This window comes from Meles meles, chromosome 18 (genome assembly GCF_922984935.1).
Source record: "Meles meles chromosome 18, mMelMel3.1 paternal haplotype, whole genome shotgun sequence".
In the NCBI taxonomy this organism is placed as follows: domain Eukaryota; kingdom Metazoa; phylum Chordata; class Mammalia; order Carnivora; family Mustelidae; genus Meles; species Meles meles.
The window spans coordinates 63,178,321-63,192,033 of record NC_060083.1 but is presented as its reverse complement, the minus strand read 5'-3'; the positions used below and the strand labels follow the sequence as shown (position 1 = coordinate 63,192,033).

The following is a 13,713-nucleotide window of genomic DNA, read 5'->3' as shown; positions in this document are numbered from 1 at the left end:
AGCCAGTCCCTAAATCATTCTGGGCCTGCCCCAGCGGGAGGCTTCCGCTGCAGGTGGGTGACTGGGGGCCCAGCTATCAGGGTCGCAGTCTGTTTCCTCTTTCCTCCGCTGCCTCCCTGGGCCTCCTGGGGCTGACTCTTCTCTAGGTGGAGCCTCTCAGCTTCCGGAAGCGTGTGTGTGTGTGTGTGTGTGTGTGTGTGTGTGTCCGCCCGCCCTTGCAACTGGTTGGGAAACTCTGGTGCCCCAGAAGGTCATAGGGCAGGCAGCCCAAAAGCTCAAATGCCTGAATCTTAGGTGGGGAAGTGGGTCTCCGTCAGCGTGGCCACGCAGGCACCCCTTACCACTGGCGGACTCTGCCCCACAACACGCAGGGTGGCCTTCTCTTCCCTCACTGCAGCGGTCAGCCCCCTGAACAGCAGGGAGAGGGGTGTATGCTCCCCATCTTGCCCCCCAGCGTGCACCAAGGAGACACGCCAAGAGACAGGCGTGCTGCCCCACTGCCTCTGCTTTCCCTCTTCCTGTGCGCCATGCCCAGCCACCCGGACGGGGCCTGTTTAATTGATTCAATTTGTCCGACAGTAAAAACACTCTGCGGATGGCAGCCTCCCAGCACCCCACCCCCCGGGAGGCAGCAGACACCTGCCAAGGCCCTGGGGCTGGGAGTCCTTCCAGGGGCCACTACAGCTGGGCTGCGGGGGAGGCCCCAGCTCCCACGCTGCTTGCTGGGAGCTGCAGCCAAAGAGACATCTATGGCTGAGGGACTGCCCCACGGTGGCACAGAGGTATTCCAAGTCCCGATCAGATCAGTCTGTCTGTCTTTCCCAGGGAATCATGGTCTGCACGGAGTTCCAGCAGGTAAGTCCTGTTTTGGTCGAGATGCTATTCCTGGGCCATGGTTAGGGTTTCATCTCCATTAGCTAGGGCTTCGGGGCTTTTCCAGGTCAATGGGGTGGAAGGGGGGCCGAGGATTCCCTGGGGCCTGGCTGACCCCCTTCCTAGGGCCCCAGCCATGGCTTGGTGGTCTCCTTGGTGGCCACCTGGTGGAAGAAAAGGAGTTGAGCCTCTGAGCTCGCAGCTGGTCGGGGACCTCATAGGAGCCCTGGGTCCACAGCCTGGGCAGTCCTGCAGCCTGTCCGCCTGCGGGGTATGTGTGAGTGGCCACTGCCACACTGGGAAATGCTTCTGGGCAGTTTCTAGGGGGAAGGTGGTGAGCCAGGAGGCCGACTCAGACCTGAACCCCTGAGCCCCTAGCCCAGCCCAGAGCCCCTCTCCCCCTGTGTGGGCCCCTGGCCCCGAGAGCCACCACGCTCCACCCCAGAGGGAAGAGCCCGGAGGACGTGGGAGAGTTTGCGCCGCTGGCCCCTCCCCCGCCCAGCCCCAGCGGGGACGGGCGCCCGGAACACGGTCGCGGGAACTGTCGGCCGAATCCGGACACCCCGCGCCCGCCGCGTGCACCCTTCTCTCGTTCGCCTGTTACGTGTACCCGGAGCGCAGGCTGGGTTCCGGCGCGCTCCTCTGCACAGCTCCGAGGAGACCGGAGGGGGCGAGGGCACCGGAACCAAGCGACGGAGACCGAGCGGGCTGGGGCAAGGTCAGGGCCCGCGCAGGCCGCGTGTCAGGCGGCGGGTCTTTCTCCTGCCTGTGAACTAGCCCGGGGCGGGGGCAAGGCCGGGCCCCCCGCGCGGCCATTTTGGAGGGACGTAGGGCGGCGGCCTGCGCCCCCACCACATCCCCGCGGCCCGGCCCGGCTCCGGGTGGGGGTCCCGGGAGGCGGGAGCGGGAGGTGGGGCGCGCCGCGCAGACGAAGAAAGAACAAAAGGGAGCCCCGCCCCCTCCTGGCTGGCCCGCGGCGGCCAATCGGCGCGGCCGCAGCTGACGCTGACCTCCGATTGGCCGGACGGCGACCAATCCGGAGCCGGAGCCGCGAGCCCGTGCGGCCCCACGTGGGGCGACGCGCGCGGCGGTTCGCGGGCCGCGGCGGGTGGGCGGGGCGCGGGGATCGGGGCCGCGCCGCGGGGACCGGACGGCGGCCGCGCCCGCGCTTCGCCCCCGGGACCCCCACCCCAGGGCTCCCCGCGCCGCCCCAGCCGTCGCCGAGACCCCGAGCGCCGTGGGCGCGCCAAGCGCTGTGCCGCCTTCCGGCCGGTCTGCGCTGCGGGGCCGGGGGGTGGCTGCCCTCGCTGCGCGCGCGGGGCTGCGGTGACCGCCTCGAGGCCGCCAGCCCGTTCGGGGGGGGGGGGGGGCGGCTGCCGCGCCGCGGGCCTCCCTTCCCCGGGGCCGGGCGCCCGGCTTCTGCCCCCCGCCGCCCCCTGCCACTGCGCTCCGGGGCCGGGGACGGAGGAGAGGGTCTCGGGGCAGGGTCGCGCGGACGGCGGGGAGACGTGGTCCGCCGCGGGGGGCGGAGGGGCCGGCGCGGCCGCTTCACCGACGGAGGCAGCGGCCCAGCGGGCGAGAGGGCTGGCCTCCCCCTGGCCGGCTTTAACCGCTCCGGGCTCCTCGGAAGGGGACGTGGACCGTGTCCTCCGATGAGGCACCGACGCGGCCTTCGTGCTTCCAGCCCCCCGGACGGTCCCAGCCGAGCGCAGAGGCTGCGGACGTCAGCGAATTAAAGGGCAGATGGTGCAAGCCCGGGAGAGGCCCAGCCAGCGGGAGCTGTGACCTTGGGGAAGGGACGCAGCGACCCGGCAGGGAGGAGAGTGGGAACACAGACTGACCCGGCTTTCCTCCCGCCGCTGTCTTGTCTTCAGACTCCTCATTGGCCACGCTGACACGGTGGCTCCGGGCGGCTCGGGCTAGCAGGCAGGGCAGCTGGGACAGTGAGGTGTGCACCGGTTTGGAGGCGGGAACTGACTCATCTTAGAAATGTCGCTGTTCTGTTACATGGCAGCGCTCTACGGTGCAAGTGAAACCTGTAGCCATCCTGTGCCGAGATGGCCCCACACCTGTCCACACCACATACTTCCACACCCCATAGCCACGCACCACCCCCACCGGGCGACACCGGTCTCAGCTGAACCCTTCTCTCCCACAGAACCATTTGGAGCTTCTCCCGCCAGGACAGCCTGCCAACGAGGGGTGCAAGGCACAGCACGGCACCGCAGCAGAGGAACCGTGCTCCTGCTGGTGCCTGTGAGCCCACCGAAGTTAGGTGCCTCCTCCCCCAGGAGGCCTTCCTGGATGCTCCATTTTCATTAACCAGTTGCCACGGGGGACGATAAATCCGGTAGTAGGGACTTGCCTTGTTCACTGTCCCCTCTTCATGGTTCCTGTGTCTGCTGGGTGCCCAGTACACACTGGAGGGCAAATGGCCCATGCCAAACACAGGTCTGCCCTCGAAGCAGGGGAATATTCACCGAGAGAAAGGGGACCTTCCTCTGCCCAGCCGGGGCTCAGCCCCAGGGGACCCCAAGGGGGAAAGAGTGTGTTCCAGTAGGGAAGTTCAGGGTCCAACAGCACAGGCACACAGGAGTTCAGGATAAGGCAGCCTGAGGCAAGGACCTGGAGAGATTCGGGAGGGAGGGGCCTCCTAGCAGAACAAAGACAAGGGAAGGAGGTGTCACTTGAGGTGGCTTTGAAAGCAGGTGGGAGGTGGGGCGGGGGAGAAGGGGACGCAAGGGGCAGGGAGGGAAATCCTGTGGCATCTGGGGAGCCTGATCTTTAATGCACACTGACGGAGAGCCCTGCCTGTCCTCCAAGGGCGCCCCGCTCAGCGTAAGCCACAGGCGGCAGCCCACCGCTGGGCTGTCTGTTCTTTTGCACGGCTGTGTTGTGTTTCCCTGTACGGGGCGGCGCGGTTATTCTCTGCGTCTCCCGGCTCCCTCCGGGTTAGGAACCGTGCTGCTCTAAGCGTGCTAGCACCTGTCTTCTGGGCATGTGCCTGGCGGTGGGGTGGCTGGGGAGGCAAGTGTTGGGTCTGGTCCGGAAGCCACCTGCCCTCCCAGGGCAGTGCTGACCACCATTTCCACCGGCAGTGTGGGTGAGTTCCGGTGGCTCTGGACCTGTGCCAGCCCTTGGGATTATCTGTCCCTCACTCTGCCCTTTGGGGGGGGGGAACACACGCCAGCTCTCGATCTTCCGAATGCCTCCGTGACTAAGAGGCGAGGGGTATCATCCCCATTTATGGGACAGAAACTCTGGCCACAACCGCCAGGGAGCACTGGAGTGGCTCCTGGAACTCCAGTCTCAATTCTTCCAGAAAATGACAGGCGGCTGGTGTGGCTCACTGGCCGGCCCGGGGCATGGAGCTCCGGTGGGAGGTCAGGGCTGGTGCAGAACCAAGCGAACTGGGGAGGGGATTCTGGGCTTTGGGGCAGGGTCAGCGCCCACCTGGTGGGGTTTTGCTGGGTGCACGCTTGTGCCCAGACCCCGAGCTGGGTGCAGGGACGTGACGGTGCACACACAGGCAGGGGCCCTGCTCCCGCGTTAACGGCAGTCCGGGGCAGCGGGCAATCAAGGAAACCTACAATAAATACATAATTACAGGCTGCGATGAGTGCTCTGTGCTGCGAGAGGCCTGACTGGGCCTGACGTTAGGACGGAGAGTGAGCTGGCCTCGGAGCTGGCAGTGTCCCGGGGACTCTTGAGGGAAGTGTCCCAGCAGCACAGGGATGAGGGTCTGGGAGGAGGCGCAGAGGTGGGGTGGGGGCCCTCTGAGCCTGCGAGGGGCCACACTAAATCACACCCAAGCTCCGGATTTGTCCCCGCAGGGACTCCAAAATACAGTGACTTAAGTGAGGGGGACATTCCTTTCTCTTTCACAGATAGCCTCCAGGAAAGCTTGGGGGGGCTTCGGGGTCGTCAGGAACCTGCGCTCCTCCTGCCCAGCTGCTCTGTTATCCCCGATGCTGCTTCCTGCCCGAGGTACCGTCTGGCTGCTCAGCTGTCACGTGCACAGGACACGCAGCAGGAGCGGCGGGCAGACGAGGAGGAGCACAGCCTTGACACTGAAGGACATGTCGTGACTGTTCACTCTTGCTGGCTAGACCCGGGTCCCCGCACGGCATCTAGCTGCAAGGGAAGCTGGGGAGCGTGACCTTGACCCCGGCCAGAAGCTGGGGAATGTGACCTTGACCCTGGCCAGGCAGGGGCCCGGCTACACGCTGGGAAAAGCCCGAAACAGATGCAGTCTCTGCCCCTCCCAGTAACCGGAAACCAGGGGATGCTGCCGGGGCCAGAAATGACCAGTGGATGGGCTCCCCCTCATTCTCTGCACACAATGGACCCCTCAGCGCCCAGCAGAGCGGCCACGGGGTCACAGGGCACGCTGGAGCCCCTAGTGATGCCTGTCCTGTTGGCAGCTTCTCATTTGCAGAGATGAGGATCTAGGTCTCAGGAGAGCAAGGGCCCATGGTTGACAGGCCGAGAGAAGCAGGCCTGCTGAGAACTTTCCAGAACTACTATCCATCTTGGGGGAGCTCCCTTACCCAGGATGCTCCCACCCTCCCAGTCCCTTCTTGACCAATGCGCCCTGCCTCCTCTTTCAGCAGGACGTGGGAGTGGCCATAAACCCCTTCCCATCTTCCCAGAGCACGGGAGGCAAGTCAGTGATGGCTGGCCAGACCCTGAATGACCAGTGTGCCCTCAGCGCTGGACAGAAGCACAGGCAGAGAGGAGATGACCTGGGAGCTGTGCAGTGGGCCAGGGACACGACAGGGCCCACAGTGCCCCCTGCTCCCCTCCCCAGCTGCTAGCCGGAAGCACGGCACTGAGCGGGGTCTGCCCAGTCCGGCTGGGTGGCTGCTGACGGGCATGTTTGTGCTTCCAGCATTCTCTTGGAAGTCTTGGCCTTGCAGTACTTCTGCAGTAGCTTGGGGGGGCGGGTCCCCAGAAGTTCACCGTCCTTTCTACCCCATCAGGCCTCCGCTGGTCCCACCAGCCACCAGAGTGTGCTTGTTGGACCAGAGCTTGGGGAGAGAGGGTGTGCACTGGCAGGAGGGGTGACCGTGGGCCTCTGGCTGCTCAGAAAGGGATGGCAGGCCGGGCATCCGCCCCTCAGGGCTGGTGCACCCAAGCTCCTCCAGTGACAACTGAGGGACTCCGAATGCCAAGTTTCTCAGCCGAAGTTGCTACCAGAGCAGCCAGGGGCAGCCCCGCCCTCTGGGTCTCCGAAGCGATCAGAGAGGCCGGGTTTCTCTTGTTGCTTGGCTTGGCTTCTCTCTGCATATTGGCCCGGCCCCCCACCCCAGGTTGGCTGTCCCGTAGAAACACAGGCTGTTCACGGCATGTCCAGGAAAGGGCTTCCTCCCTGGGCCAGGGGTCAGTGCACTGTGGCCGTCCAGGCCTGGGTCCCGAGCTCAGCACTGTGTGGGAGGCGGTTGGTGGCTCTATGGAAATGTGCGGGTCTGGTGAAGGCAGTTCTGACAGGAATCGGGGGCATTTGCCGCGGGAAGAAGTGCCCAGGAGGCCCCACTCTGGCCCCGTGGAAGTCACACATTCTTCCCCTACTCACACCCACGACTCCTAGGGCCCCGCCTGGCACAGTGCGGCTGCCTAAGGGTCAACAAAAACATGTCCTTCCCAACAGAGGCTGATCTTGGGCACGTGACCGTGGCAGTGGGAGGCGATTGGGACCACAGTCCCCAGGGGTGTGTACACTCCCTGAGTTCTGGTAAGATCCTGCCCAGTGTCTGGAGCCTCAAGCAGACGCTAGAACTACCCACCACCCGCATGTCTGCGACCCCACAGCGGGTGCTGCTGGATGGGCGGGCTCCTCCCCGAGGGGCTCACCCAGCCTTTATTGCTGAGGGAGTCAGAGCCCTTGTGCCTTTTGCCCTCCTGGGATTGCAAAGGTCCCCCCTTAACACATCAGCATGCCACGGAGGAATGTTCCTGAGGTCCCCAGTCCCGCCCATGTCTTCCTGCCAACTGCAGTCCAGGCCGGTCACCCCACACCGTCTTTCCCCGATCTCTGCGCACGGCCCCGGCTGCCATTTCCTGGGCTGGCCGCGTCCTCCTCCGGATAATGCGCTCCAGAGCAGCCCAGCTCTGAGTCAGGACAGAAAGCAGAGCCCAAGCTCGCTGGTACAACGCAGGACACGTCCAGGAGCCTGCTCCTCCAGCTCCTGGACATGTCTGGGGCCAAGTGAGAAACAGCCCACGGGTCTGTGGGCTGCACCCCTTCGGCGGGAGCTGCCGGGGCTGGGGTGGGCGTGGCACGGGGATGGTCATTGTCCTTTGCTTGGAAAGGAGCTCCTCGGTGGCAGGGGCTGGGTGGGGTTTCCTGGACAGGTTGAGGGGTTCACAAGGCCCATCAGGACACGTCATGGCGGAAGGGCCCAATGTCATTGACCTGCCGCTGCAGAGCGGCTGAGTCCCCCGAGGTGTGCTGTCACCGTCGGGATTTGAAGTCTGTTGTCGCTGACACTTGGGTATTTGTCAGGAGATCCAGGTGGAGAGGTTCATGGCGGGTCCTCGTGCACATCCTTCCTGCCTGTTGTGCTCTCAGCGTGAGCCTAGGAAGCAAGACTGAGGCTCCTGGGGGGAGGGGAGCTGACAGGCCGCCCTGGGTGGGTCACATGCTTACTGGACCGTGCAGGACCCTCCTGCAATGGGCCTCCGATGACGTTCACATGGGCAGGCAGATGTCCAGCCTCTGGGCACAGTCCATGACGTCTGTCCACTCTCCTCCAGCCTCCCTGAGTCGAGTCATTTGCTCCTAAGTCCCTCATGGCTGGTGAGATGGCCGGGCTCTTCCCAGGACTCTGGGTACACCCTGGCCTTGGACATCCAGGCCTCTGCTCAGCACTCTGTGCCCTGCCCCCGACCAGGGCCGGAAGGACTGTCCTGCAAGGCAAGGCTGGGACGGCACCGTGGTCCACTTGTGGCGGGGCTGGCACGTCTGCGCACCCACCCGCTCCTCCCTTGGCCAGCAGATCACTGGGCTTCACACAGGCCATGAGTTTGCAGCAGGAGTGGCCTCCTGTGCCTTGGGGCCTGCTTGGCCTCCTCTATGTGCACCCTTCTGCTCCATGCCGGACACCTGCGGGGTGCGTCCGCTCTGGCCCGGGGTAGGCAGCACCCAGGCTGACAAACAGCTGGGTTTCGAGGTCAACGCACTGACCCCCAGTGGCAAGTCAACATGGGACGCTGCAGACAGCGGGTGCCTGGCTGGCTCCGCCGGTAGCACTCCCCGGCACCCGATCTGGAGTCGTGAGTTCGAGCTCCGGCTCGGGGCGGACTTTCCTTAAAGCCGACTGAGGGGCGCAGTGAGTAACCCTGAGCATAAGTATATCCCTAACCCCGCCTGGACGGTTCTTGCGCTAAAACGACCCGGTGTTGATCTGAAAGTCGAATCCGCCTGGCGGTCCAGGCTGGGTCGCTGACCCTGCACGGGTCGGGCGTGCGGTCCTGCCTGAGGACAGCACGAAGCCCGGGCACCCAGGTTTCGCTGGCGATCACCGTGGGGGGCGGACGTCCGCACCGGCTCCCCTTCGCGGGGGGGGGGGGGGGAGGGCGCCCGAGAACCCAGGGGCAGGTCCTGATTGGCTTGGCTTGGGTCACGTGCTCACTCCCAAAGCCAATCACCTTCCCAGAGGGGGCGAGGGGCGAGGCGCCGCGATTGGCCCAACCCGGGTCATGTGACTGGAGGGCGGCAGGGCAGCCCCGTGGCTTGGCGCGTGCGGGGCGGCGTGGCCAGCGGCGGTGCTGGGCGCCCGGCTACGGGGGCGCGTCTTCCCGGCCAGCGGCTCCGTGGCGTCGGGCAGCCCGGACGGCCTCGGGTGTCCGCGGGGCCGGCGCGGCATCGCTCCCCTCGGCGTCCGGAGGCCGCGGCCTGCGGGGCTCGTGTGTCCCTCCTGCGGCGCCTCCAGGACGGCTGCGTCCCCGCCCGGCTTGCTCGCGGCCGCCCCGGCTCTGCGTCCGTGCGGGGGGCGCACGCGGGACGCGGCTGCAGCCGGTCCGCGGGCGAGGCCTGAGCCGGCCCGTCCTGCGCGGGGGCTGGGGGCGCCGGTCCTGCCGCCCTCCGCAGCGCCGCTTCCCCGCGGAGCCCGAGCCCAGGGCCCGCGGCTGGGCGGGGCCGGAGCAGCTTTGCCCCGGCCTCGGGGTCAGGCCGCACAGGGTCAGCGACCCAGCCTGGAGGCGGTTTTCTGGGCCCGTTGTCTGAGGAGACGCGGGGATGGTGGCGCCCGACTCTGCCCTTTTGCCCGGAAAGCGGGAGCTTGAATCCACGGCCGCGCGTTAATCCAGCGGAAGGAGGCCGGGGAGGTGCCCCTGGAAGTACTTGCTGCCGCCCTGGGCTTCCCGGGACAGGAGCAAGCGGCTCCCTTCCTTGGGCTCCAGGGCCGGGCTGCTCGGCCTGCTGCTGCTCGGACTCATGAGAGGCCCTGTCGGGCCGGGACTTCCTGAGATGCCCAGCCCTGTGCCCTGTGCCCCGTGCCTGGCAGGGAGCCCGGCGCGCAGTAGGTCTTCAGCACGTGCTTGCGGAGGGACAGACGGACAGAGGGACAGACGGATGGCTCGGATGCGAACAGGCTGTGTTCCTGCTGGGAGCACATCACATCTGCAGGGGCGAGAAGCCCTCTTCTGATGGCCGGGCGGCTGCTGCCACGATGTAGGCCCTGTATGGGAGGCTGGCAGCCTCCCAGCCCTGGCTGTCTGCAGCGGCTACTGTCCCTCCATCCCGGCAGAGGGAACTGCTGTGGGTTTTCTCTGAACCGTAGGCATGGGCCCGGGTCGCCCAGCGTGCTGGGTCAGTCCCAGGCCTTTCTCTCTGTGGACAGGTACAGTCTGCCTTGGGACCCCTGCAGAATCAGACAGGAAATGCCCATAGCAAGGGAACCCCCCCCCCCCCGGAGTTCGGGCAGCAGTGACAGAGAGCACCTGAAATTCAGTCTAGGCCAGAGAAGGGGGACAACATCAGGGGAGTGCCGAGCCTAAGAAAGGGATTTTCCAAGTTTGCAGCTCATTTTGAGCCCCCCACCCCCGCTCCGGGTTCCAGGCTGCCCTTGGCAGCTCGCGTCCAAGGCAGTGAGGGCCAGGACGGTGGGCGTTTTTCAGAGATGGCTGCAGCTTCCCGCTTCGGTTGGGAGGGCCTCTCCCCACCCGTCAGGGGCTGAACGGAGTCGAGAGGTGTGTGAGCTTCGGGGCCGCTGTAGGTGCTGGAAAGCTTGGGCCTCCGACTCTGTCCACTCAGGACCACGCCAAACACAGAGGGGGTGTGCGCAGGCCACCCTGTCCGCTTCCTGCCTGACCCGTGCCCCCGTGCCCCCGCAGGACTCCCAAGCAGGAGGGCTCGGGATGGGACGGGTGTCGAGACTGCGGAACAGTGGGTCGGGGATCCAACCGGTGCAGAGGGCCTGCCCCTCTCCCACAACCCAGTTACAGCCCCCGTGGGTCTTTGTCCTGCGGCCTCTGGCTGTCCTGGCCAGACTGAAGGTAAGGAGGCGCAAGGGTGGGGTCCCAGGGCTGTCCAGAGGGCCCACAGTCACCCTATCCATCCGAATCCCCCTGGAGGGGTTTCTGTCCCTACTGGATCTGATGGAGATGCTCTCCTCCAGGGGCCCAAACTACTCTTGTGGTCCTGTGCCCACCTGGACACAGGAGCAGTGTGTCCGTGCTCCTGACAGGGCACATCCCCGCAGCTGGGGCCTAGAGACAGGACAGCCAGTGCGGGCAGGAGGGGCGCTAACACCTCCCACCCCAGCTTCCGCCCAGAACTCTCCTCCCTGGAGGCATCTCTGCTCACCCGGCCTGGAAGCCTGGGCCTTGCCCTCGGTTCTCTTCTTCTGGTCCTGTTGGTGTCAGAGCGTTTGCCCCAGCAGCCCCCACGCGCCTTCGGGGCTGGCCAGGGAGCTGCACGGGGCCCACGGCATCCCAGGCTAGTGTGGGGAGGGGGAGGCGGATCCAGTGGCTTGTGGACCCCTCCGGGCCTATCCTTCACACAGGGGCGGCGGGCGCATGCACACCTGACTCTTAGGAGGCTCTGTGAACATTCGTCAGAGAAGGGGGTGTGGCCCCCCACGGGCCCCCAGGGAAGTCCCCGCCAGTCCCTGGACCGAGCCCCTGGAGCGGCTTTGAGGACCTTGGCAGAGTTGTGGGGGCACCTCCCTGGGCCCCCAGTGGTGGGGAACGGGGCCCCTGAACTGGGCGGGGGTGGAATCTGGCTCCCGTGCGTCCAGCCTGGGGCCGGGCGTGTGTCCCCACACTCTGCGTCCTGTCACTGCCCCTGCTGGCCAGAGGATGAGAAGACAGTGTGCTTGGAAGGGGAACGCGCTCAGCCCAGGACTGGCTGGGCCTTTCTCCATCCCACCTGGGGCAGTGACGTGGGGCGCAGAGGAAGGGCCTGTGTGCGTGCGTGTGCCCCCAGAAGCCCCTTCTGGCACCTCTTGTGAACTTCGCCATCATCTCGTCCCGTTCCCCGGGGGTGGCAAGAGCCGGTGGTGGACTCAGGCCTGGGCCGCGGCAAGGCAGAGCCGGGCTGCACCCCACCCGCCTCCTCGCCCTGCCTGCCTCCCCTGTCCTCTTTGGGGGCCTGCGTCACTGGGGCCTTTGGTGCCCCCGCCCGTGGTATCAGGCCCTAGGTGGGCCCTGAGAGGGTTCCTTTAGCGACCTCTCGGCCGGTCTGCACGGAGCCGCCCGGCTTCCGTCAGCAGGGGGGGGAAAGAAGCGCGGGAGGCCTGACTTTTAGAGGAGAAGCGGTGCTGGGGGGAGGGGCTTTCACTGGGACCCCTGGGGGGTGGGGCGGGGTGGTGGCAAGGAGGCAGTATGGAGCTCGGGACCCCCGGGGTCCTGGCAGGAAGCAAGGGAGACTTTCAGGGTCACTCCTGGGTGCCAGCTCTGTCCTCTGCCTTAGCTGGCAGCCGGGGCCTCGGAGGCACGTCTCGCCTCTCCGCCGCACAGACTCGGGAGGCCGCGGCCCTTGGCTGGCTGCGCGCCCAGATGCCCCTTCGCGGGCCGGGTCACGGAGCTGACCTCTCACCTGTCCGTGGCCCGGGTGTGGGACCGGCTGCCACCCACCCCAGGCTGGGGCAGAAACAATTAAAGGCCCTCATCCCCCGGTTGGCTTGTGGTGTTGAAAACGAAGGGCGATCAGCCAGTTGTCATTTGTACCCGATCAAACATCCCTCGTATAGATCTCCGCGCCCGGTGCTGTCATTTGTCTTGCTTCGCGTTTCGCATAATGGCTCGTTTGTCTTGATCCAAGTGCAGTCCTGTGTGTTTAACCCTTGGGGCTCCACTGTCCACCCCCTTCCCTCGCCCGGGGCCGTTCTGGGGGGTGGGAGGTTCTAGAAGGCAGGGGCCGTTCTGAGTGAAGGTGGGAAGCGGGAGGGGGCAGGGAGGCACCTGGAGGGGAAGGGGGAGGGAGCCCGTGCAGCTGCTGGGGGCTCACCCAGTCCTGCTTTGGCCCCTGCTGTGCTGGGTCTCTGTGGTCACCGGCCCCTCGGCTCGCCCCACATGCCCATGTTCCTGGGCCCGTCACCATGCCCCCCCGCGCCATCTCCAGCACCCCTCGTACTCCACCCCCCCATGCCCTTAGAGCCACTCTTTGGGCACCAGCCCCTTCCCCAGGTGCTGGCTGGGCCCCTCTCGCCCTGGCCCAGCGGGGGTGGTCTCGGTGGGCATGTGGGCTCTCTGCCTGGAGCCGTCGCCCAGCAGACAGCGCAGCCACCTCGACCGGGCCTGAGACGCTCCAGCTCCAGCAGCGGGCCCCTGTGCCTCCTGGCCGCCAGCGTTCCTCACCGCCTTTCTGCCCGCATCACCTCCTCCGGGAAGCCCTCATGAGCTATTCCTCACGGTGTCCTTGATGTCGCTGTCCGTCGGGCTGCAGCGGGGAGCCCAGGGCTGGAGCTAGCGGACGTGGCTCAGCCCGAGCCTCACAGCGGAATTCCACCGGGGACGCCGTCTTGGCGGCAGGACTATTGTGACGTCCTCTCCTGCCTGCCTCTCGGGGTGCCCAGCATCTAGAAGCTGTGCCTGGCGCCACTGTCGGTGGGGCGGAGGCTTCGAGCCTGAGACGGGCCAGCAGGAGCCCTCCCTCCCGGCTGCTGGGCGGCCGTTGTCGCCCTTTCTGGGCGTCCGCACCCATCCCGCTCCGGCCCCACCCTGCTCTCGCTCCAGAGCGTCCGCGGCGACCACTGGTGCCCACCGTGCCGTGTGGCCGGGCAGGTCTTGGTGTGGGCAGGGGGCGGCGCAGTTGCAAATCCCGGCTCGCGGCCCCCAGAAGCCCGAGGCAGGGGCTCCAGGCCTTCATCCCCATCCTGGCCCTGGGTGCCCTGGATTCTGCCCCTGCCCACAAGTAAACGAGTGAAACCACTGAGGCTGGGTTTCTCGAGCCTCTGGCCTGGCCCCAGGCCCTCCTCCCCAGCCCAGGGAGGGCCCGTAAGCCTGAAACCTAGGTTAGCAGGCTCTCCTTCCCTCAGAGCTGCCCTTCATGTTTTATCAAGCCCCATGGCTCTGCCTGGCCCCCAAGGTCTCCTCCGGCCCCACTCTGTCCCTCTTCCTGCTGCGGCCCTTGGATAGTTGGGACCATGGGCCACCAAGACGGAAACCCCACCAATTCCCCTGTGTGAAGCAGGGGCTGCTGATTCATGGACTCAGTCCAAGGGCAAAGTCTGTCCGCCTTCAGGCACAGCTGAATCCAGGCGCTCAGACTTCAGTCAGGGGGTGTTTGAAGCAGATGTGTGCCCTGAGTGTACACAGCCCCAGGCCTCCTGCTCAGACACATTCTCATCCTTGCTTGGCGGGCTCAGAACTGCTGAGGGAAGAGCTTCTTGCCCC

At 66.2% G+C, this 13,713-nt stretch overlaps 1 protein-coding gene across 1 annotated transcript; it reads right to left on the bottom strand.

Moving 5' to 3' along the window:
• Window positions 1-357: 357 nt before the first annotated feature.
• LOC123930083 (translation initiation factor IF-2) lies at window positions 358-6,162 on the bottom strand. The gene is made up of 4 exons (XM_045986290.1): window positions 6,070-6,162; window positions 2,426-2,588; window positions 1,484-2,315; window positions 358-1,037 (listed from the first exon to the last, which is right to left on the bottom strand). The coding sequence occupies exons 1-4, from the start codon at window positions 6,160-6,162 to the stop codon at window positions 914-916; spliced, it is 1,212 nt and encodes a 403-aa protein (XP_045842246.1). The 3' UTR covers window positions 358-913.
• Between the last annotated feature and the right edge of the window lie 7,551 nt (window positions 6,163-13,713).